At 32.7% G+C, this 25,156-nt stretch overlaps 1 protein-coding gene and 1 long non-coding RNA gene across 3 annotated transcripts in view; one reads left to right on the forward strand and one right to left on the reverse strand.

The window, feature by feature from the left end:
• LOC101887305 (zinc finger protein 236) overlaps window positions 1-24,605 on the forward strand; it is a 176,782-nt gene extending 152,177 nt beyond the window's left edge. Inside the window, exon 7 of the mRNA XM_059128056.1 lies at window positions 24,087-24,605. Within this exon, the coding sequence (XP_058984039.1) occupies window positions 24,087-24,447 (361 nt within the window). The 3' untranslated portion in view covers window positions 24,448-24,605. The remainder of the gene's footprint in view (window positions 1-24,086) is intronic.
• Window positions 6,026-12,585, reverse strand: LOC131804826 (uncharacterized). 2 transcript variants are annotated; one of them, XR_009343316.1, is made up of 4 exons: window positions 12,408-12,585; window positions 12,143-12,334; window positions 11,656-12,078; window positions 6,026-6,425 (listed from the first exon to the last, which is right to left on the reverse strand). It is a non-coding gene; the product is annotated as an uncharacterized LOC131804826 (long non-coding RNA). The 2 variants fall into 2 exon arrangements; XR_009343315.1 differs by having other exon boundaries at window positions 12,155-12,334; window positions 12,408-12,574.
• Window positions 24,606-25,156: the final 551 nt, after the last annotated feature.

Genomic DNA, 25,156 nt, shown 5'->3' on the forward strand with positions numbered 1-25,156 from the left:
ACTTTATTTTGCCCAATTGACGAAACTATAAGCTCAAACTAAAGAAGTAAATTGAACCAAAAATTATTTAGGAACATCTTTCAAACCTTACAACCGCACTTATAAACATTCTCATTTTTCTCCACTTGTTATGCTTTCATTTACCTGAACGAAATGACATAAGCATGTAAGTTGGTTTTGTCTGTTACAACAAAACCCCTTCGTCGACCGTTCCTTTTCTATTAATAGAATAGTGTTGGCAATATTTTTAGAATATTTTGACTTGCTACGATCCCGTTCAAGAGGACTTTTTAATCGAAGCAATCCTTTATCTAATCCAAATAAAAACAAACCTCTAGCTATATTTAATATTTTTTGTAAGTTTTTCATGAACAATTTATATTTTGCTCGTCCCCTATAAAATTAATTCAAATAGAGAATCGGGAGATACCGTTATATGGGACACATAGCACACTTTAGAGTTATATAGACAGTTATTTTCAAGGTCATTTTCTGTCGCTGAGAACAAAAACTGCTAATTTACAGCAAATAAGGATGAAAATAAGACGAAAATCACAAAAAAACTTTAATCGGCTAAACCAAATCGTGGACATTCAATTCCCATTTTTAAAATAAACTACAGAACTAAAACACATTTGAGTATTCAGTTCGGATGGCAGAGTGAAGGATGTTATAAAAATGATCGATTGCTTTTGCCAAGTTATTAAATTTACTAACCAATGTAAAATCGTCAGAGTCTATATTTCCCCCTATATAACTCACGGAAAGAGTATTGTTACATTACATAGTGTACAGTCGCCTGGCCAATAATATCCTGATAAAGAACAAGGGACTTAGAAAGCTGATCCTTCTGGGCGAAATCCTGACCATTGGGTGATACATTACAACGAGTTCCCAAGTTAAAGTCGAAGATGTTACCACCCAAACAATATGAAATATATTTTATGGTGTTGAGAAAGACATACGTCTACAAAAACTGGAAGCATCTAAATAAACAATGAAGCAAAACAAAATTTAACAAAAAATAAAAAGCAGCTTAATTGAAGTCTAAAGCCTAAAATTCAAAACATTTTGTTAAATACTACGAACCATTCGTCTTAATTTAAATTAATATTGTAAATCAAATTAGGGAGGATATAAACGGCTCATTATTTTCAATAAATGCACTCGAGAACATTCCAAGTCAAGTCAGAAATGACAAGAAATCTGATGAAAATGTCTTAAATTAAACGAAATGAAATGTGAAAGATTTAAAATCTGTTACCTACCTTAAAATATATTCACCGCCATTGCAAACATCCAGTAACAAAAAGGTGCAGAACTCGTAACTTATAAGAAATGTGTATGTTACCCGAAAAATGGAGAAAAAACTGCAAACACACTCACACACAAAACACGAAAATATCGAATTAATTGCTGACTTGACCACTGGCAGATCAGTGGTCTTTTGAGTCGGAGCGCAAATGCCTAAGAAAAAAAAAAGAAGTGCAAATATCGATCCAGACGATGACAACACCAACGCAACATATCTACACAGGAGCCGCCAACATAAGAACACCACCTAAGCACAGAGACTTAAACTTTTAGAAGAGATGCCATTCTGATCTGCCGCATGGCTTTTCGGTGACTGTATGGCAGTATAGCTGAAAGTCTAAAGCAAGCTTAATTAGCAACAAGAAATGCTGCTGCATGATTGCCACCTCATACGGACAATGTTGTGTTATTGCCGGCATTGAGTGCAGTCCATGAACTGGCTTGGAAGAGCAGCGTTTTTTACCCAACCACTACAAGATAGAAGGGGGTATAGTGTTTTGGTTATTCAGTTTGCAATAAAGCAAAAATTTTGTCGAAAAATTGCATAGGTTGAATCGGCCCTATTGGAGGCAAATTTTTGGATTAAATTTATGTACGCATTAACATAGAAGAAGATTTTCGTATATGTTAAACAAAACTTCCCCTTCAATCGCCATATAAGACTTTATAAGCCATAAACTAAAGAGATATGAATATGCTTCGTAATTTTTCAACAAGAGTCGATATTTTTATTTTATTCTGTAAATCCCTTTAACGAGAATATTAAAAAATATTCTATTCTATTCTATAACAGTTTTCAACGACTATTGTTAGCCTACACGATAGATCTATATACACATACATGTACATTATCGATTATGTGTAGCTGTATTTCACCAATGGCTTCACTAATATTGTTCTATAAAGCGTCAATTGTCTCTGTCTTCTCGGCGTGTAACACTTATCTTTGACGGTACCCCACAAATAAAAGTCCAACGGTGTCAAATCACAGCTCTGAGGTGTCCAGCCGACATCAGCTCCGCGGCTGACAATGACGTATTTTAATGATTTAAGTGGCATTTTGAAGCACGAGTAGGAGACACAAATGCAGAAGCACATATGAAATGCTGATCTCTGAATGAAGTAGCTTCTTCAATTGGGTCTGTGGTAATGTTTATATCAGACTTAAGATAGAAGAGAATTTGTTGGACCACTGCTTCCCTATATTTTTATACCCTCAGCCAAATGGCTAGAGAGGGTATATATCATTTGATACGGCCAAAACGCCCCTCTTCGAAATAACGGTTTTTAACTCTGGGTCTCTTTGAAAATTTGGAGTCAAAGTCCGTCCGTCCGTCCGTTGGTAGGTGCGCCGGATAACTCTTGAAAGGAGTATTCGATTTCATCCAAATTTGGTACATCGTATTATTATTATCAAACTTAGATCAAGTTCGGAGATGGGCAATATCGGCCCTCTCCTTCTGATACCTCGCCCACAAAAGGTCAAAATTGTCAAAGAAAATATTTTAACGCACAGAAAGAGAAAGAATAATCTGATTTCCACACATCCAAACATTTTTGCTAACGCAAAATCTTTTGTGAAAATGATAGATATCTGCCAACTAGTTCTGGTACCTCAACCTCAAAGTGACACTATTTCCAATACTTATATCTGTCATAATTGCAAAGTCGAAGATTCTATCTATCTATGTAATTAATCGTAATTTATGATTTTGTATAAAATAGAATATAAATGTTCGATTCTTTTTAAATTTTTCACGTACAAATATTTTTATCTGTATTAGATAAAGTGGAATATTTCGTCCGCTATATATGGTACCTCACGCATACTTCGAACATTTTCCAAAAATTTGCACATAACTCATAACAAATATAGGAAGTAGACGATATGGTCCAGATATGGCACGTTGTAAAATTTACATCAGACTTAGGTCAGATACGAATTGGACAAAATTGGCAAACTGCTTCGGAACGTCCCCCATAAAGTGTCAAAAGTTAGAATAATCATAACTCAAGGCTGGGGGTATACATCTGTCGGCAATACCGACTGATACTATTTAACTTGTGTGACAGCCACCCTTGGCTGTAATGTTTGCTCTTATATTTATTTTTTAGTAAGCAAAACTTTTCTTTAACTTTCACTGCTATAGAATAAATATTGTTGCTTTGACATTTGGCAAAGTAGTAGTGTTGGAAAACACCACTTTATATCTTGTGTGATCATTTCACAGTAGGTTTCAGAATATATCTCCTACCCTACATGCTGACAGAAATCACTCAGCGTACATATTTTCATGCCCAAATTTATTTAATTAATTAATATATAAATATATTAATTTATGTGTTTCCCCCTGTTCGAACTTTTTTTTTGGTATTCTTAATACAAAGAGGTATATGAAAATTATATATTATTAATAGAATTATGAACATTTCGTTCATTGTTTTTAATGTGGCAATGCTATACGCTTTCGCCATCTATACACATTGAAAGGCAACTGCATCACGAATTCAAGTCCCACCATAGTTGCAAAGAGATCAATATTTCAACTCTGTAACTTCAACTCCATGTGGGAACTGACCTTCATAAAAGTCACCTTAAAGTTACCTAAATTGATATCCAGAAATTTTTTGGCAGAAGGTTTCAGAGTGTCAAGGTGACAAATATAATTTCACCATAAAAGTTCAAAATAAAATTGTAACGAAAAATCCAAACTTAATGTGTGTATAAAAACAGTTTTTTTTTTATTGATTTCCTTCTTACATTAATTTCTGTTTTATTAAATAGAATCTAAAAGCAGCACTCACAATTTTTTATACATTTGTCGTGATTTATTTTTATTGTGAGTTTTGTGTAAAAGTTTCTGCTCGGGTAAGCATACGTTTTAAAACATAAGACAAAAAAATAGTATCTCTTTGTTCAATGAAATCACTAATGTTACATTTAATACAGGATATTGTGTTAAAATTATCATTGACTTCAAGGATTACCTTGGTAAAGCGCCAAATAATATAACGAACGACATCTACAATATACCGAGCGAGTTCGAGGTAAGATTACCTCACCTCTGACACAACCAAATTTTCACCACGTGGTTTGCAAAACTGATGTATTTAAAAATTGTTGCAGTAAGTACACAAACCTATAGATAATAGACCCTGAAATCAATTTATAAAACAAAAGGAAAGGAAAATCGAAGCAAATTGCTAAAAAGCTGAGAAAGGAAATTTTATAAATTTAAAACAAATATATTGTCATCCACCATTCATAGTGTACACCAATTCTATTCAATATTAGTTTTTCTTGCACGTGGTGTAAACCTAGTGAATTAAACCTCTTAACCTAAAAACAAAAAAAAAACACCAGAGCATAACTTAAGGCGCAAACTTTTTTTCTAAGCCTAAGAGGAATATTAGGGTGGAACAGACATAATTGAAATTTAATTTTGCATGACAAAAGAAATACAAAAAGTTGAACAAAGATTCTAAAAAAAAAAAAAAACATGGCAAAATACGGATATATATGCATAACATAACCTTTAAAACAGTTATTACACATATTTAAAAATATGAAAAATATTTAAAAAAAAAAAAAATAAATCAAAAATGAAATGATATTAAAATAAATAAAAATGTAAGAAAAAAATTAAAAAAAAATATAATTAAAATTTTATAATTAAAGAAAATATTAAAAAAAAAACGCATGCTTAGAACATAAATATAATCGTATATTTTTATAGATAGGTATTAAAAATTATTATTATTGATACGTATATTTAACAGAAATAAAAAAATTGTGTTATTGTTCAAAATGTATAAAAAAAAATTAAACAACAAATGTGTTTAGGACTCTATATAATAAAATGTGTATTCGATTATATGAAGTAAACATGTGTTAAAATATTAAAATTATGGGCTGAACGGTTGCCAGATAGCCGTGTAAACTTTCTTGGGGTATTTTCAAATAAATTGGCAAGAAAATACCAAAAAGGATGACTGAAATACGTCATAAGGGGTGGGTAGCCAATGAGGAGTAAAATCTATCCTCGCACGACGTAGAATTCTGATAGTAATTAATTCGAATTGAATGAAAACAAGGTAATGTTAAGAGTTCATCCGTCTACAATGTTGTTTATTTTTTTTGTCTACTTAAAATATTAAATTTCCGTTTTCAAATCAAAGCATATGGTACACAAATTTTAAATGTATAGATCTGCGGAAAAAGAACCTCCCCATCCGGCGAGCTAAGTCGTAGCTGAACCACCTTAGTACCATTTCCGCTTAAAAAGATCCATCACATTTATGGCGCCCAACATTCGAGCTCTAATTTTTTTATTTATTTTTACAATAGCCCTCACTCTTTTGTAGCTTATGTAGCACGAATCGGTATCCCGAAAGGAACTTTTAGCATCCATGTCGCGTTGTACAGGTACGTGGGCATATTCCACTTTAGAGTTACCTTTTGAGCAAAATAATGATTACTACTATTCGAATGGAAGCATATTTCAATGGCTAAAGAGCTGAATATATATTAGTTCCAAACCAGTGGTTTTATTCATTGAACTTAAATAGGTACAATACAATAAATTTTGTCTCTAAACAAATTGTATTCTTAAACATACCTTCAAACCCAACAATCTATCAAAATAAAAATAACATTCAATTCCAGTTAATGATATATTTCTATGTTTATTAAAACCATAAGCAAAGAAAATATATATAAAACAACAATTTACTTCTTTTTGCTATTTACTTTTCTAATTAAAATAAATTAGAGCATTAAAAATAAGAAAAAGTACAAAAAAATTGTTTACAGAATTCTATACATCATAACAATATGAACAGGTGTCTGGTTAACAAAGTTCAGTCCAAATTAAATAATAAAAAAAAAAGTATATAAAAAGAAAGAAACATAAAGTTTATAAGATTTATAACAAGTTCAAACAAAATATTTTTGGCAAAAAAATAAAAAAAATAATTTATATTTTTATTTATCTACAAAGTGCAAACATATTTATATATATGTAAATTATAAAAAAAAATAAAATATTTTAATATCGCTATAATAAAATATATATAAATATATATTTAAAATAAAAGAAGTATTCACATATCTGAAAAGAAAAGAAAGAAAAACAATTATTAATAAAATATTAGAGTAAAATTAATCAAAAATATATGATAAATAAATTAAAATAGCAATATTAAAAATATTATATTTTTTTCATTAATTAAAAACAATTTATATTCAATACCAAATTTTAAGACTACATTATAAATTAAATACTGAATTTAAGAGAAACTTTAAGCTCAAAATCTAATCACCCATTTTAATCTACGCAATTCACTTTTTGCATACATTTTGTCATAAATACATTTCTAATTAACTGTTACAATGTCTAGTAAAAACTCTAACACTGGAACTAGGTCTTCAAGCAGAATTGCGGGTAAAAGTAATTCAACTGCAAGTGCCCCAAACGTTGCTAATCCCAGCACTTCCAACGCTGCTCCAGCAAATAATAACAATCCTCCAAGTAGCCTTTTGTTAGAAAACAATACCATGCAAAATCAAACTATTAATCCAACAGTGAATACATCAACACAGAGTACAAATAGAACTCTTATTCAATCTGGTATTCCTCCCCTAATGTCACTACCAACAGGTTTACAAACAACTTCATCACCGGAATCAGTTTCTTCTATAATGAGACCCGAATACAGCAGCATTACTGCCGATCAAGTTAGACGAGAATTTGAAAGAATGAACCAACATGATTCACAATTCCCAACAGCTTCAAATCAGCAGGATCCAATATTGCCAATTTCAAACCCGAAAATAAATTTAGAAGCTCCTATAAATCATTCCAATGGACCAAGCTTACGAGAATTTATCTCAGCCTCAGTTAGACTTGCACAATCCGAAGCGATGAAAACTTTGGAAGACAGACTTGCTGTCATGATTCCACAGGTCGTTAGGCATTCGATTGATTCCATAAGAAATCTGTCTTTAGACCACACCCAAGATCAATCAAATGACAATCAAGAACAAAGGCCCAATGCCCCAAATTCAAATACTAATTACCGACAGCAACAACAACCTAACCAATACCACAATCCATATCAACAGTATTCTCAAAATATTAATCAAAATTTTGCTATGGGTGTCAAACCCATTACACCTTTACAACTTCAGAAATGGGGTTTAAGATATGACGGTTCATCGAAGCTAATAAGTGTAGAAGAGTTCGTCTTCAGAGCCGAATCTCTAAGACTTGATTATAATTGCCCATGGGATACTTTTATTAAAGGTTTCCACCATATGCTGGCAGGCAGAGCGCATGACTGGATCTGGCAATTTCGTCAGAAGAATCCTCATTGCGAATGGGCAGTATTAAAGTATCATTTCATAAAAAAGTTCCGAAATTACGAGAGTGATTTCGAAATACAAAGGAAAATTATTGAGCGTAGACAGTTACCCTCAGAATCTGCCGACATTTACATATCTGAAATTGTCAAGCTTCAAAATCAAATGAGAACTCCCATCCCTGATTTTGAAATTGTACAAATAATTAAAGACAATTTGAAAGATGGATTAGTCCAACTTATCTATGCAAAAAGTATTAACTCTATCGACGACTTGATAGAAGAATGTAAACGAGCAGAGGTAACCCTATCAAAGAGACTCGCATATCGTCAACTACACCAAAACAACGTCAGAAGAGTTCATGAAATCAATTTTAATCAGGATGAAAATTTCCATGAAACCACTGAAGTTGAAGCTCTACATAACTCAAATTTAAATACAAAAACTTTAACATGTTGGAACTGTAAGACAGTGGGTCATACTTATATCGAATGTGACTTGGAGCAAAGAAATATTTTCTGTTTTAAATGTGGGTTCGATGGTGTGACTTCACCAAAATGTCCCAAATGTGTGGGAAACCAACAAAAGAGCATGAGGCCGACTGGGACCTCATGTTCACAAAAATACATATCCCAGAATACCCAATAAATACTCAAAATATCCAACCAACCGTTTTACATACCCTAAAGCAAAATATACCAGCTACAACAACCATGTTAAAAACTATTATTCCATACGAACAAAGGTTAGAGGAATATAAGAAAAAAAGAGATGAGATTTTTAAAGATTTTCAGCCAGAAGTTACCAAAAAGATTGCAAAAACAAGAAGACTTTATAGAAATAGAAAAATTGAAAGAAAGGAAATTGCTTCAGCTTGTCTAGAAATTGATGATGACATAAGACCATATATGAATGTCAAACTAAATGGTTTTAACTTTACTGGTCTAATGGACAGCGGTGCTTCTATTAGCTGCCTTGGTAACAAGTGCTTAGAAAATGCCGAAATGATAAATGCCCAAATACTAAATTTTAAATCCAATATTAGGACAGCTGATGGCAAACAACAACAAATCATTGGCAAAATAAAGACTAGTGTTCAATGTGGAAATAAAATAAAGGAAATGACTTTTTATCTGGTTCCAAGTTTAAAACAAGCCCTAATCTTGGGATATGATTTTTGGAAAGCACTAAATCTGAAAATTTCATTTGAACCAGATATAAATGAAATTACTAGCGGTTTATCAAATGGTGAAAAAGACAAAAAGATACATGTGTTAACACATGAACAGAATATAGTCTTGGAGAAAACTAAACTTGCTTTTCGTTGCTACACAAAATATGGTTTAGGTAAGACACATTTAGAACAGCATAGTATCGACATAGGAAATGCAGATCCTAAAAAGATGAGGTATTATCCCGTCAGTCCTGCCGTACAGAAGTTAATGTATGATGAATTAGACCGAATGATAAAACTAAATGTTATTGAAGTAGCGAAAAATTCAGATTGGAATAATAGGGTAACTTTAGTGATAAAACCCAATAAAAATCGCCTTTGTTTAGATGCAAGGGAACTAAATAAAGTTACACGCAAAGATGCTTATCCCCTACCTAACATAGACGGACTTCTGGCAAGATTAGGTGACACATACTATATTTCAGCTATAGATCTAAAAGACGCATTCTGGCAAATTCCGCTGGAGGAATCAAGTCGCCCCTTAACAGCATTTACAGTCCAAGGTAGACCTCACTACCAATTCAAGGTTATGCCTTTTGGACTGTGCAATGCGGCTCAAAGGATGTGCAGACTAATGGACAAAGTGATCCCTCCAGTGTTGAAAGACCGTGTATTTGTGTACCTGGACGATCTCTTGGTTGTGTCACAAAACTTTGAAGTCCATATGGAAATATTGAAGATCGTAGGTGACAAATTAACACAAGCTGGACTGACAATTAACATGGAAAAATCCAAATTCTGCTACAAAGAGCTTAAATATCTTGGATATATTGTTGGTGCTGGTAAACTGAAGCCTGATCCAAGCAAAGTAGAAGCAATCATGAATATAAAACCGCCGAAATCACAAAAAGATGTAAGGAGATTTCTTGGTACTGTCGGCTGGTATCGCCGCTTCATTCATGATTTTTCAACATTAACTGCTGCATTAACCGATATGCTAAAGAAAACACCTAAGTTCAATATGACGCCTCAAGCTATAGAATCTTTTGAAAAGCTAAAGCATAGTTTGGTATCAAGTCCAGTACTTTCGAGTCCAGACTTTTCGAGACCGTTTTTTATCCAATGCGATGCGTCTAATGTAGGAGTTGGCGCAGTTCTGTTTCAAAAAGATGACGATGACGGTGAACACCCAATCGAGTATTTCTCAAAGAAACTAAACAGCGCTCAACGAAATTACTCTACAACAGAAAAAGAGTGTTTAGCCGTTTTGCTTGCCATTGAAAGATTTAGACAATATATTGAAATGATGGATTTTACTGTGATTACGGACCATTCTAGTCTCCAATGGTTAATGAAGCAAAAAGACTTAAACGGTAGATTAGCACGATGGAGTTTGAAACTCCAAGGCTATAGTTTTAACATAGAGCATAGGAAAGGATCTAAAAATGTAGTCCCAGATATGTTATCTCGTTTGGATATGGAGGAAATTTCTACTGATAATTCATCTTTTATTAATCTAGACTCTGACGATTTTAAAAGTCCAAAATACCTGTCTCTAATCCAAACTATCGAACAAAATGAAAGTTGTTTGCCTGACTTAAAGGTTAAAGAAGGCATAATTTATAAAAAAGTAAAATTTAATCGTTCAAATGTGGAAAACGATGATGAATGTTGGAGAATATGGCTTCCAGATACACTCACCAACCATATAATAAATAAAATACACAACAACACATGTCATAGTGGTATAACAAAAACTCTTCACGGCATTAGACAATTTTTCTATTGGCCATCAATGGTACACGAAATCAAGACTTTTGTAAACAATTGTAATACGTGTAAAGAGATTAAACACCCAAAACAAATTTTACGACCACCAATGGGTAATGAGGTTATAACTCAAAGACCATTTCAGAAAATTTATATAGATTTTCTAGGGCCATACCCCAGGTCAAAATCTGGTAAGACACATATTTTTATTGTTTTAGATCACAAAACGAAATTCGTTCTGCTCAAGTCGATGACAAAAGCGACCGTTGCCCAAGTCAATAAATTCCTTGTGGAGGAAATATTTTATAAATTCGGCGTACCTGAGTGTATACACTCGGATAATGGCAAACAATTCACATCAGAAGCGTTCAAAGAATTGCTATCAGCATTCGGTATTAAACATATGCGCACTGCCATACATTCGCCACAGGCAAATGCAAGTGAGCGTGTTAATCAAACAATATTAAGTAGTATTCGCAGCTACCTGCAAACAGACCATTCCAAGTGGGATGAATGTCTACCCAAAATAGAGTGTGCCTTACGATCGACAATTCATGCCTCAACAGGTACATCTCCCTACTTTGCCCTTATAGGTTACCATATGATTACACATGCTGATGCATACAAAATACTTCGAAAACTAAACGCTTTAGAAGATGGAGAAATAAACATATTACCTATGTCTGACCGAATGCAAATTTTGCATAAAAAGGTAGACAAAAGAATGCATGACGCATATGAGCGAAATAAATCTACATACAATAAACGATGTAAAATTGTATCTTTCAAACCTGGACAAGAAGTATACAGAAAAAATTTTGTGCAAAGCGATTTTGCAAAAGGTATCAATGCCAAACTATGTAAACCGTGGCTTAAATGTCGCATTAGAAAACCTTTAGGGAACTGTCAATACGAAATTGAAAATTTAAAGGGACAACTAATTGGCATCATTCACGCCCAACACTTAAAGCAATAAAAAAATACATATTAAAAACTATATCTATATCTATAAACTAATGTCGTTAAGTAGTTTTACCAATTCCCGTTTGCAACTCCACAGCATTCCTTCTGAAATCCATACAAAGCAATTCTCCACGCAGTCAATTTATTCAGCAATTCAATTCACCTGAAATGGAAAAGAACATTAATATAGTCCCATATTAAAAAAATGCTGCAAAGAAAAAGAAAAACATTAGTATAAAGAAACTTGACAGAAGTAAAAAAAAAAAGAAAACTCATCTGTTCAACAAAATTTCCATTGTCTTCTTATTGGTCCTTTTAGATCTGTCTTATAAGCCTGTTCTGCACACAATGTTGTTCGCTTCCATAAAAAAAAATATCATTTATGTATAGGCAGTTACTGTATACAGTGTTCTTCCGACTAAATATAATATGCCCATCAGATATTTAACAGCTTCCAAAGATGGTATAACAAACTTATGAAAAAACTCCAATATACCTAAAAAAAAATAAGAATTTGGTCTGAAACCATGAATCTATGGAAGGATATTTTCCCCTTTCACATTTGCAGGTACCTCATCATATCACAAATTTCCCAATGATTTCAGCTGTTAATTATCGCCTCATTGTCCAAACATCTTATGTTTGTATCACAGCCCAATATTTTCCTATTTTGAACAGGTAGCTAACTAGCGCACACAAACTGTTGTTTTTTCGTCACCCTAGTTGGTCACCTTCTACTCCAGGACGAACAGCTACAACAGGCAAAACAAGAGAATGCAACATGATTAAATGACAAACTGGTAAAATATCTTGTTTTATACTTACATCCAAACATTACGAATTCCCAACTCTTTTTGTTACACTGGCTACACAAAAAGAATTGGCTTTGTGACAGCCACCCTTGGCTGTAATGTTTGCTCTTATATTTATTTTTTAGTAAGCAAAACTTTTCTTTAACTTTCACTGCTATAGAATAAATATTGTTGCTTTGACATTTGGCAAAGTAGTAGTGTTGGAAAACACCACTTTATATCTTGTGTGATCATTTCACAGTAGGTTTCAGAATATATCTCCTACCCTACATACTGACAGAAATCACTCAGCGTACATATTTTCATGCCCAAATTTATTTAATTAATTAATATATAAATATATTAATTTATGTGTTTCCCCCTGTTCGAACTTTTTTTTTGGTATTCTTAATACAAAGAGGTATATGAAAATTATATATTATTAATAGAATTATGAACATTTCGTTCATTGTTTTTAATGTGGCAATGCTATACGCTTTCGCCATCTATACACATTGAAAGGCAACTGCATCACGAATTCAAGTCCCACCATAGTTGCAAAGAGATCAATATTTCAACTCTGTAACTTCAACTCCATGTGGGAACTGACCTTCATAAAAGTCACCTTAAAGTTACCTAAATTGATATCCAGAAATTTTTTGGCAGAAGGTTTCAGAGTGTCAAGGTGACAAATATAATTTCACCATAAAAGTTCAAAATAAAATTGTAACGAAAAATCCAAACTTAATGTGTGTATAAAAACAGTTTTTTTTTTATTGATTTCCTTCTTACATTAATTTCTGTTTTATTAAATAGAATCTAAAAGCAGCACTCACAATTTTTTATACATTTGTCGTGATTTATTTTTATTGTGAGTTTTGTGTAAAAGTTTCTGCTCGGGTAAGCATACGTTTTAAAACATAAGACAAAAAAATAGTATCTCTTTGTTCAATGAAATCACTAATGTTACATTTAATACAGGATATTGTGTTAAAATTATCATTGACTTCAAGGATTACCTTGGTAAAGCGCCAAATAATATAACGAACGACATCTACAATATACCGAGCGAGTTCGAGGTAAGATTACCTCACCTCTGACACAACCAAATTTTCACCACGTGGTTTGCAAAACTGATGTATTTAAAAATTGTTGCAGTAAGTACACAAACCTATAGATAATAGACCCTGAAATCAATTTATAAAACAAAAGGAAAGGAAAATCGAAGCAAATTGCTAAAAAGCTGAGAAAGGAAATTTTATAAATTTAAAACAAATATATTGTCATCCACCATTCATAGTGTACACCAATTCTATTCAATATTAGTTTTTCTTGCACGTGGTGTAAACCTAGTGAATTAAACCTCTTAACCTAAAAACAAAAAAAAAACACCAGAGCATAACTTAAGGCGCAAACTTTTTTTCTAAGCCTAAGAGGAATATTAGGGTGGAACAGACATAATTGAAATTTAATTTTGCATGACAAAAGAAATACAAAAAGTTGAACAAAGATTCTAAAAAAAAAAAAAACATGGCAAAATACGGATATATATGCATAACATAACCTTTAAAACAGTTATTACACATATTTAAAAATATGAAAAATATTTAAAAAAAAAAAAAATAAATCAAAAATGAAATGATATTAAAATAAATAAAAATGTAAGAAAAAAATTAAAAAAAAATATAATTAAAATTTTATAATTAAAGAAAATATTAAAAAAAAAACGCATGCTTAGAACATAAATATAATCGTATATTTTTATAGATAGGTATTAAAAATTATTATTATTGATACGTATATTTAACAGAAATAAAAAAATTGTGTTATTGTTCAAAATGTATAAAAAAAATTAAACAACAAATGTGTTTAGGACTCTATATAATAAAATGTGTATTCGATTATATGAAGTAAACATGTGTTAAAATATTAAAATTATGGGCTGAACGGTTGCCAGATAGCCGTGTAAACTTTCTTGGGGTATTTTCAAATAAATTGGCAAGAAAATACCAAAAAGGATGACTGAAATACGTCATAAGGGGTGGGTAGCCAATGAGGAGTAAAATCTATCCTCGCACGACGTAGAATTCTGATAGTAATTAATTCGAATTGAATGAAAACAAGGTAATGTTAAGAGTTCATCCGTCTACAATGTTGTTTATTTTTTTTGTCTACTTAAAATATTAAATTTCCGTTTTCAAATCAAAGCATATGGTACACAAATTTTAAATGTATAGATCTGCGGAAAAAGAACCTCCCCATCCGGCGAGCTAAGTCGTAGCTGAACCACCTTAGTACCATTTCCGCTTAAAAAGATCCATCACACTTGTTTTCCTTTATTGAAAAAAATTTTAATGGGTGACATATTGATCACTTTTTCTAGTTCCTCCTCTACAAGAGTTCAAAATTCAAAGAAAAAGTGTCATGCATATTTCGTATATAAAAATAGTAGTGTCTTATATAATGCAAACTGGTATAACTATATTTACACCAGACTAAAGTGCCGCGCCAGTACCAACAATGGTTATCTAAAATTTTTATATAACTTTGGATTAGGTCTTTTTGATCTACTTCTTCATTATTCTGTGCATGGTTCAGACTCTACGTCTACCACAATGCTTCTTTCTCCACTTCTTTCCCCTTCTTTCAGTAAGATAAACACACACGACAGCTGGTCTCCAAATGAAGTAGCTTATTCGTGTCAAAGGGCAGCAACACATAGAAACCCTAAGCTAAATCCACTAATTTGTCCCACTGTGGAAATTATATCAACTATGGCATATGCGGCAGTCCCCTTAACTAGGCAATTTAAAATTTAAGTACGGTATAAACAAGTAAATTGGGAATTTTAACTGAAATACCAGAAGCTGATATATCTGTATTTTCCAAACAACAGAACGCTCTTTCAAGTGTCTCCTAGAGTTACATCTGAATATTTGAATATAGTACCCCTGACTAAATATAATTAATATTTAATTATACAAAATCACAAATATCAATTTAATATGTTACTACTTCTTTCTTCACTTTGTATGAGATATGTTATAATTTTAAGAAATTGCTAAAATGTGCGTCACGTTCCACATATAGTCGACCGAAGTAATCCATTTTCAAACCTCGTCTAATACAGATAAAAATATGAATATGAGCAAAATAACAAGAAAATCGAAAATTTATATCCAATTTTACACGAAATCATAAATTCCATATTCATCTCAGGTTCATCATTGAAAGAAATATTTGGATATAGCAAATTGTAAAGAACCGCTGACGTTTTTCACAAGTTATAACAGACAAAAATATTGAAAATTTGACCTTTTGTAGGTGAGGTACCAGAAGGGATTCGCCGATATATATTATCTTAACAGCAGATCTTGTATTAGCAAAAATGTTTGTGTGTGTGATATTTGAGGAGAATTGGATGCTTATTTCGCTTTATTTGAGTGTTTTGTTTTTAAAAAACTTGAACCCTATATGGGGGAGGCCGTATCAAATGATGTATACCCTCTCTAGCCATATGGCTGATGGTATAAAAAGTACTACTATTTAAACCTCTTTCATCGTTCAATCGTTCAATTCAATATGCCGAAGCTTAGGTGTGTACTTAAAAATTGAATGTCGAAAGTTTATTTTTTTTTGTTTCCAAATGTATCGATCCTTTAACAAAAAGTTTTTTTCAACTAATCTAGTGTTTTTATTGATTTAGATTTTACTTCTATAAAAAAGCAAAAAAGCATAAGTACACAATATTGATGAAAATCTCAGATAATCTCTGATCTTGTATTATTCACATACATATATAAATATAGAAGTATGTATATACAAGCCAATCATACTTATTCAGACTTTTGGCGACATCACCTGTCAAATTCAGACACGCGTTCATAAGAACAGCAAACCCGGATTTTCAAGACCAACAAATGTTTAATACAACAATGAAAGCATCTACATTATGCAAGACTACATATATCTATACATACACTCCCGCCGAATAATCACAAAACGATCTCCTTATTCTTCATTTGGCGATCACCATTTAATGGAAATAAATGTATAGGCCGCATATGCTCCTCTCGAGTTGAGGATTTGAACATGTAAAGATCAACATATTTCAAGGTTAAATTGGTTACAATAAACAAACAACCGCCACCGCAATTCTTTAGTCTTAGCCTCTCCTCTCTCTTTGTCTCTTTTCCTCCATGACAAAAGAAACGTGCATGAAAGTTAAAGGATGTGCGCGATTTGCGAATGCCAGTTATTGATATTTACTTGTTCTCCATCATTATCAGGGGTGGACAACAAAATAACAAAAACAAAAAAAGAAATATTTTAGTTTAACAATGCAGAGTAGCCGATTGAGGGTGCTCGTGCTGGGGCCCTTTCTAAATTAGTTACCAATTAGTAGTTTCCCTATATTTTTAGACTTTTCGATTATTTATTGCAATAAAATAGTCTATTTTTGGGCTATAGTTATGTCTCCCCATCTAAAGACAAAAATCGATTTTAAATTTTTGATGTGCACTTTTGCCAAGAGATTAAATATTGTTGAACTAAAAAATATTTTTGTTGCATGCTTTTTTGGGTTAAATTTGAGTCGACTAAAAATCAACATTAAGTATATATATGCAACCTTCAATTTCGACATCAAAAATTTTTAATATCAAAATTCGAATAAATTCAACTATAAAAAGTGTAAAATATATTCGGCATTTTTTAAGCTTGATCTCACTAGAATACTGAATCATATAATACGACCAAAACTTGCCTCATCAAAATAAAGATTTTAGACCCTAGGTCTCTTTGAACCAAATCCGCTTCAGGACATTTGGAGATTATCTAGAGGTGCCCTTCCGTCCGTCTATTTTTCTGGGGGGTACACACGATAACTCTCGAAGGGAGTATACGAATTACAATATTATTTGATCGATTTTGGAGATGGGCAAGAAAGGTCTACTCCTTCCGGTACCTCACCCATAAAAAGGTAAAAATTTTCACGGAAAATAATTTGCCGCATAGAACTAGAAAGGATCATCCAATTTCAGGCAATCTCTCAAATATTTTTATCAGTGATATGTCGAGTGAGAAAATGGACCACATCATCAAGTACCTCCCGCACAAAGGGTCAACATTTGGAATAATTATAGTTCTCATAAAATGCGAATTAAGTACCGGATTTTTCTCAAATGTCACACATGACAATATTTCTACTAGCATCAGGGATCAGACGTAAATATGGAATTTATCGGCTCACTTCTTTTCTTGAGCATTCCAATATTTTTGTCAGTATTAGATGAAGTATAACCCTACATTCCACTATATCTGTAACCTTATGCATGTCTCAACATTTTCAAAAATTTATCACATATCTCACATAAAGTTTTGGAAGTAGTTACAAATGTAAATTTAGAGTGACAAAACAGATGGCAACAACACAAGGTCGGCGTCGAAGCTTGGCGATATTTTGTCAAATTTTGTTATATGTTTAAACAATATTGTTCCTGATGATGTCTTCCGTTGGAGGACGAAATATCGAAAATAATAAATAATTAAACAACAACAAAGACCTCGAGCTCGTTTTTTATTAAATTTACATTTGTAACAATATATAATAAAGGTCGAATTAAATATCTAAAAATCAAATAGTTTAGGAAGTAGTCAATATTGTATTGTGGATAAGGAGCAACATATAATATAATTCAATTAACTGTCATAGGCTGAGGGTATACAACTGTCGTCAAAAACGATTAATCAGGTCGCATTTATTATTCGATTGAACTGAAATTTTGAATAGTTTATGTGTTGATATAGCTATAATTAACTCCCATTTGCAAATACTGGCTTAGTATGCACTTTTGCCAACAGATCATAGAACTAAGAAACATTTTCGTTGCATACTTTTTGGCGCATATAAAAAAATAATCGACCAACAAAAATCTACGTAAAATCGAAATTCGACTAAAATTCGATTTTCAGTACAAGACAAAAAAAAATAATTTTAGTTATTCAGGGCTGTCATAGAAACCCATTTTGTCACTATTGGTTTTAAAAACGACAAGAAAAAATGCTTTGGTGTCATGAAAATCAATGTTATTGGTTTTATTTTCGAATTAGAATTTTATCGGTTTTGGTTGTCATAGAAGCCAATGTTACTGGTGTTGTTATTGGAAATAAACCAAGTTGCTTAGAGCTGTCACTTTTCATTTGCTTTGGATTTTTTAAACAATTTTTAAAGGATATTCAAAGGACTAAAAATGTGGATTTTTTTAAACAATTTTTAAAGGACTGTAAACTTGGATTTTTTTAAGAATTTTTAAAGGACATTTAAAGAACAATAAACGTGGATTTTTTAAAGAATTTTTAAAGGACTATAGACGTGGATTTTTTTACAGAATTTTTAAAGGACTATAGAAGTGGATTTTTTAAAGAATTTTTAAAGGACTATAGATGTGGATTTTTTAAAGAATTTTTAAAGGACTATAAACGTGGATTTTTTTAAAGAATTTTTAAAGGACTATAAACGTGGATTTTTTTAAAGAATTTTTAAAGGACTATAAACGTGGATTTTTTTAAAGAATTTTTAAAGGACTATAAACGTGGATTTTTTTAAAGAATTTTTAAAGGATATTAAAAGGACTATAAACGTGGATTTTTAAAGATTTTTTAAAGGATATTAAAAGGACCATAAACGTGGATTTTTTATAGGACTATAAACGTGAACTTTTTAAAGGACTATAAACGTGAACTTTTTAAAGGACTATAAACGTGGATTTTTAAAGGACTATAAACGTGGATTTTTAAAGATTTTTTAAAGGATATTAAAAGGGCCATAAACATGGATTTTTTTAAGGACTATAAACGTGGATTTTTAAAGATTTTTTAAAGGATATTTAAAGGAAAAAATTACTTACGCAATCTCCGGCTACTCCAGTGGGTTGCTGAAATCTCTAAGAGCTTTTCTCGTCACCTTTTCTGAGCGTTCTTCGTCCAACAACACAAAAACTACCACTGCTGATGCCATCTTACTTTATTTATAGCGACTTATTCCTTTTTTCATTTACTTTACTTTTACTGATATTTCAATGACAAATAAACAAACAACACATGTAAGTAACAACAGCTGTTTCGAACATTGGTTTTATTTACATTCGAAATTGACAAAACCAACTTGGTTTCATGACACCAAATGAAACCAACATTGGTTTACAAAAACGACAAGAAGCAAAACCGACATGGTTTCTGTGACAGCCCTGATTATCTTTTTGGCACCATTGGTTTCAACAGCTCACACACATTTGGTGTTTTGTTTCACATCTTCTATAATTTAACTACGAATCGACTTACAAACAAACAACACATGCAATTCAGTTAATTATACCCTCAGCCATATGGCTACAGAGGGTATATATCATTTGATACGGCCAAAACGTGCCTAGTCGAAATAATGGTTTTAGAACCTAGGTCTCTTTGGACCAAATCCGTTTCAGAACATTTGGAGTCGATCTAGCGATGTCCGTCCGTCCATCTGTCTGGCTGGCTGGTGCGTCCGATAACTCTTGAAAGGAGTATCCGATTTCATCGAGTTGGAGATGGGCAATATCGGTCCACTCCTTCTGGTACCTCCCCCACAAAAGGTCGAAATTTTCAAAAAATATATATTTTGCACAGAAAGAGAAAGGATAATCCAACTTTGCAAATCCTAATATTTGCGTCAGTTCTAGGTCAGGTACAAAAATGGATAATATCGATCCACTCCATCAAGTACCTCCCCCACAAAGGGTATAAATTTTGAATAATTACAAGTCTTATAAAATGTGATGTAAGAATCCGATTGTCTTAAAATTTCACACATCCCAATATTTTCATCAACCGAAGATCTGGTGTTAAGATGTATCGGTCCACTCCTTCTGGTTCCTCCCTCCACAAAAGTTCGAAATTTTGAATTAACGTCACACATCCCATAATTTTCACTAACAAAATATCCGCTGTGAAGATGGGATATATCGGTCCACTCCTTCTGGCACCTCCCCCACAAAGGCTCAAAATTTTGAATATCCCTGAAGCTCATAAAAAGCGAAATTAACATCCGATTCTATTCAAGACTTGGTACATCCCAAAATTTCCATTAACACAAGACAGTCCAAACCTAGCACGTCGCAATATTTATATCACATTTATTTAGGTCCGACACGAAATGGCCAAGATTGGCCACTCCCTTCGGAACCAACTGCATAAAGGTTTAAACATTTGAATAATCATAACAGAAGTCAAAATATTTTTAATAAGCGAACATTGGCTGAGGGTATATATCTGACGGCAAAAGCGACCGATATTTTTTACTTGTTTTATTATCCAAATAAGTGGTGAGTTAAGAAAGTTTCCTCCAATTTTGCAAAGAAGCTCATTTTTGGCTCAATGACAACGTAAATAAGCAGAATTATCGATATTGGAGTGAAGATCAGCCAGAAGTATTGCAAAACCTTCTAATGCATCTAGAAAAACTCAGAAAAAATTGGCCGAATTTACATAGACCTTGGGCGTTAGCATTGAAATCATATTCCCAAAAAATTTCAAAGGCCACAAACAAGGCTTGATTTAACTTCACATCGAACAACATTTAACATGTTTCACCTTCATCCTCATCATTTGCGGTGGTGTAGACAACAGAAGCACGAGCACAAACAGCCATTTAAAAAACAAGCGCTACGCATTCAGTATTCAAAATTACAAGATTTAAGGAGCATTGCAGAGCCCCTCACTACCTACAGTGGCAATTGCAATTGCATTTAAATGCAATTGGCTATTTTGTGCTGTGCCGCTGTCCTCATCGATCGGCAGCAACTCTTTTTTTTTTTTTTTTTGTTGGTCGAAAATGTATTGGATGAAATTTTGAAGCTCGTTTGGGAGGAGTTCTGTGTCGTATCGTCTTCCGAATGCAATGTAGCTCTTGTTTTGTCGATGCGATGGAATTTCCTATGTGACTGTGTGTAAAATTTCACAGAACATATCAAAGCGATCGATAAGTCACGTTTCTTGGGGCAGAATGACGTCGTTGTCGACAATGTGTGTTGTAGTTGTTGTTGTTGGCTTTTGCTATTGCATATTACGCTGTTGATGGTTGTTGCAGTTGTTGGGGTGTTACTGGTCTGGTTCTTCAATATATTGTCGCGTACACGTTGTCATTGTTGTTGTTGTACAATATGTATGTTATTGGCATTGTTGTTCGTTATGTCCAAAAAGGACATTTCAGTGGCGGCATTTTAATCTATGGATCACATGTCCGTCGGTGCAAAGGTTTATTGGAATACTTTAAGCTACCATCCATTTTGATTTGAAACGAATGGTTAGCTTTGACTGTGCGCTTGTATTATCCGAAAATAAACGTGGACCTACCTTCAAATTTATTGCCGAAAAAGTTTTCTACGCCTTGGAAATTATGACCAAGACCCTCGCAATAACTAAAGTCAGCGGTTATCTTGATTAAAGGGATTAACAGAAACGTGGACTTACCTTGATTTTTTAGTTTGTAGCTTTTCTACATAGTAGCAAGTAAAAAATCAGTTAAGTTGGGCCGGACAGAACTTTTTATATCCTCTACCATTTGGAAAGTAACTCATATAAAAATATACCTGTAATTCCCGAAATTCCAGTATTCAAGGAATATGCCTCACTTCTGATATTAGGAATGTCCGCTACAAATTTAAAACAATTCTTTAAAAGTTGGCTATGATCCTCAAAATACCGAATATCGAGATGAAAGGGCCATGGAAAAACGTCGACTTATATAGAAACTGTTGTATATAAGCAGTAGAACACACTATGTAATTCTGAAATATCTGGAAGTACCTTTATATGGGGCCTATGGGAAAACGTGGACCTAAATACCCCATATTCTGCCACACGGGGTAGAAACCGTTATAAACTCAAAAAGCCTATTTAAAAATATTACATTAGAAAATTCTGTTAAAAAATTGTCGCAATTCCGAAAATCGGGAGCAATTATATGGGACTATACGAAAACGTGGATCTACATGGAAGAAGTTCTGCTACAGAAGATAGAATAAATTATGAACTCCAAATACCGAATTTTAATCATCAAAATACCGAATGTGGGAAATACAATTATGTAGGGGCTATACGAAAACCTTGACCTATTTAGGCAATGTTTTGCAACCTGAAGTAGATCATATTATGTGCTCAAAATACTGAATTTTAAACTATTCCGTTGGAAAATGTGCCTAAAATCATCAAAATTTCGGATATCGGAAGGTACAATTATATGGAGGCTACACGAAAAAGTGGATCTATGTAGACAAAGTTCTGCCACAGGAGGAAGAACATGTTGTGTACTGTGTTGACCGATATAGCTCATCTTTGAACTTGACCTGACTGCAGACAAAAGGCAACTCCGTGCAAAATTTTCGCTTCCTATTATATGTCTAGTCTGATTACAACGGACGGGCGATTTTGGCTAAGTCGACTTAGAATTTAACGATGATCAAAAATTATATAATTTGTTGGGTCTAAAATGATTATTTCGAAGAGTTACAAACGGAATGGCAATATTAATATACCCTTCGTACTACGTATGTGGAGGGTTTTAAAACTCAAAACAAGTAAAAAACATTAAGTTTGGCCGGACCGAACTTTTAATACCCTTCACCTTAGGGCACATGAAACATTTGACCCACAAATACCAATTTGTAGACATATTCTTGAGAAAATGTGACAAAAATCATCAAAATACCGAATATCGGGAGGTACCACTATATGGGGCTATAAAAAGCGTGGACCTACACATACTATGTTTAATGCTAATTATGAATATATACTTTATGGGGTCCACGACAAATATTTAGGGATGTTACAAACGGAATGACAAAGGTAATATACCCTACTTTCCAAGGTGGAGGGTATAATAAAATGACAAATATGACCAAAACGTAAAAGTAATTAAGACCTTATATAGCAACTATGGCAATAAATGGTCCTATATTAAGGCCTTAAAAAGTCTGACCTTAGAACCCGAAACATTTTCGGGGGTTTGATATACAAATCGAGTACAATGAAATCCACTTGGAATGTTCTACAACCCAGACGGGCTTTTAGACTCTAAATTCTTATGAAAATTTGCACGAAATTCGAAAAAACAGCTTTATTTGTGGAAAATAAAAAGTGTTTTATATACCCGCCACCGTAGTATGGAGCGTATTAAAAATGGGCTATATAGGTCCACGTTTTCTTATATCCCCCATAAAACGGTACCTCCTTATATTCGGTATTTTGGTGATTTTAGAATGGAAACATATTAAATAAAAAAAAAACGACACATGGACTATTCACAGATTTATAGTGAAATTAATTCAGAATATGACTTCTTCTTTTTCCCAAACTGTGTTTTATATTCTGAATATCTGCCGTCTAGGAAAAAATTAGACTTTTGATAATATTTTCACTTGTTACCATCTCCATAACTGTTATGTAACTAGCTTCAGGTTTGAATTTGTTTACAAAATAATCCTCTTGTTGTTAACAGTAATATAGTTAAAGAAACTATATACCTAAAATGTAAGGAATATGAATCCGAAATTTTCAAAAATGTGGAACAGGTGGATCTTTCTCACGCGCCGTCACACGTGTTCTCTCTTTCAGCATTAATTATATAATCTGTACTTATTTTGGTTTTGACAATATTTCCTTTATTTTTCCTTTTCAGGCACAAAAAGATTCATCTACCCGATGATGAAGTACGATTTTATAATTGCGATCAATGCAAATTTAGGAGCAAGATCAAGAGTCACATAAAACGTCATATGCGTTGTCACAGTGGCGAGAAACCATATCAGTGCCCGTATTGCGATTTTCGTACCAATGTCTTGGAGAATCTGCGTAAACATGTCCTTAAAACCGATAAACATCCAGGAAAAAGTATGTACGAATGCAAAATTTGCGAAGAAACAGCTAAAGATGGTCAAACAGATGTCAAGGATGTATACAAAACGAACTCCTTTGCCGAATACCAGAAACATATGGGAAAAAGTCATGATAAATTTGTTAAGCCCGATACAATTCTATAAAATACATTGAACACAAATTTCAAATCATTGAATATCATCAAATAATTTCAGTTGGAACAATATCTTCATTTAAACAAGTTTTGAAAATTTAAAAATTATGTTCCTTTTTTAATACAAAATACATGTTTTAAAACACAACACCAATATTTTTATACACAATGTTTAATTGCAACAACACAATTTATTTTTTATTTATTTAGAAAACTGAAACATTTGCCATAACGGAAAAAGGAAGACACATTTAATAAGTAACAAGTACAAAAACAAAGTTCGGTATTTGATACCGTCCACCACCAAATTAATGGGAAGTTACGACTTCCACATTAAAATAGCTCAAATCGTGGTATGAGGTTATACAACATCTCAAATTGAAGCTACATGCACGCATCTTGATATATCGCATATAAATTGGTATACTGTGATTCAGATTTTTATGGTGAATACTGAAATCGTATAGACAATGCGCAAAAAATTTTGAAGCCGTTTAATTAATGTGTATTTTCGGTCTATACTATTATTCAACAATTTCAGATTAAAATATTAAAATTCAAATATATATGTACGTGTTTTTTTTAATTCGTACATTGACAACACACATCCATTAAAATATATTATTGGGTGCTCACTTGTCTTAAAAGAGAATAGCAGCAACCCAAGGTAGATCTAACAGGTAACCGCATCGGCGAATTGCTACAACAAAGCAACTTTT

This window comes from Musca domestica, unplaced genomic scaffold, assembly GCF_030504385.1.
Source record: "Musca domestica strain aabys unplaced genomic scaffold, Musca_domestica.polishedcontigs.V.1.1 5, whole genome shotgun sequence".
In the NCBI taxonomy this organism is placed as follows: Eukaryota; Metazoa; Arthropoda; class Insecta; order Diptera; family Muscidae; genus Musca; species Musca domestica.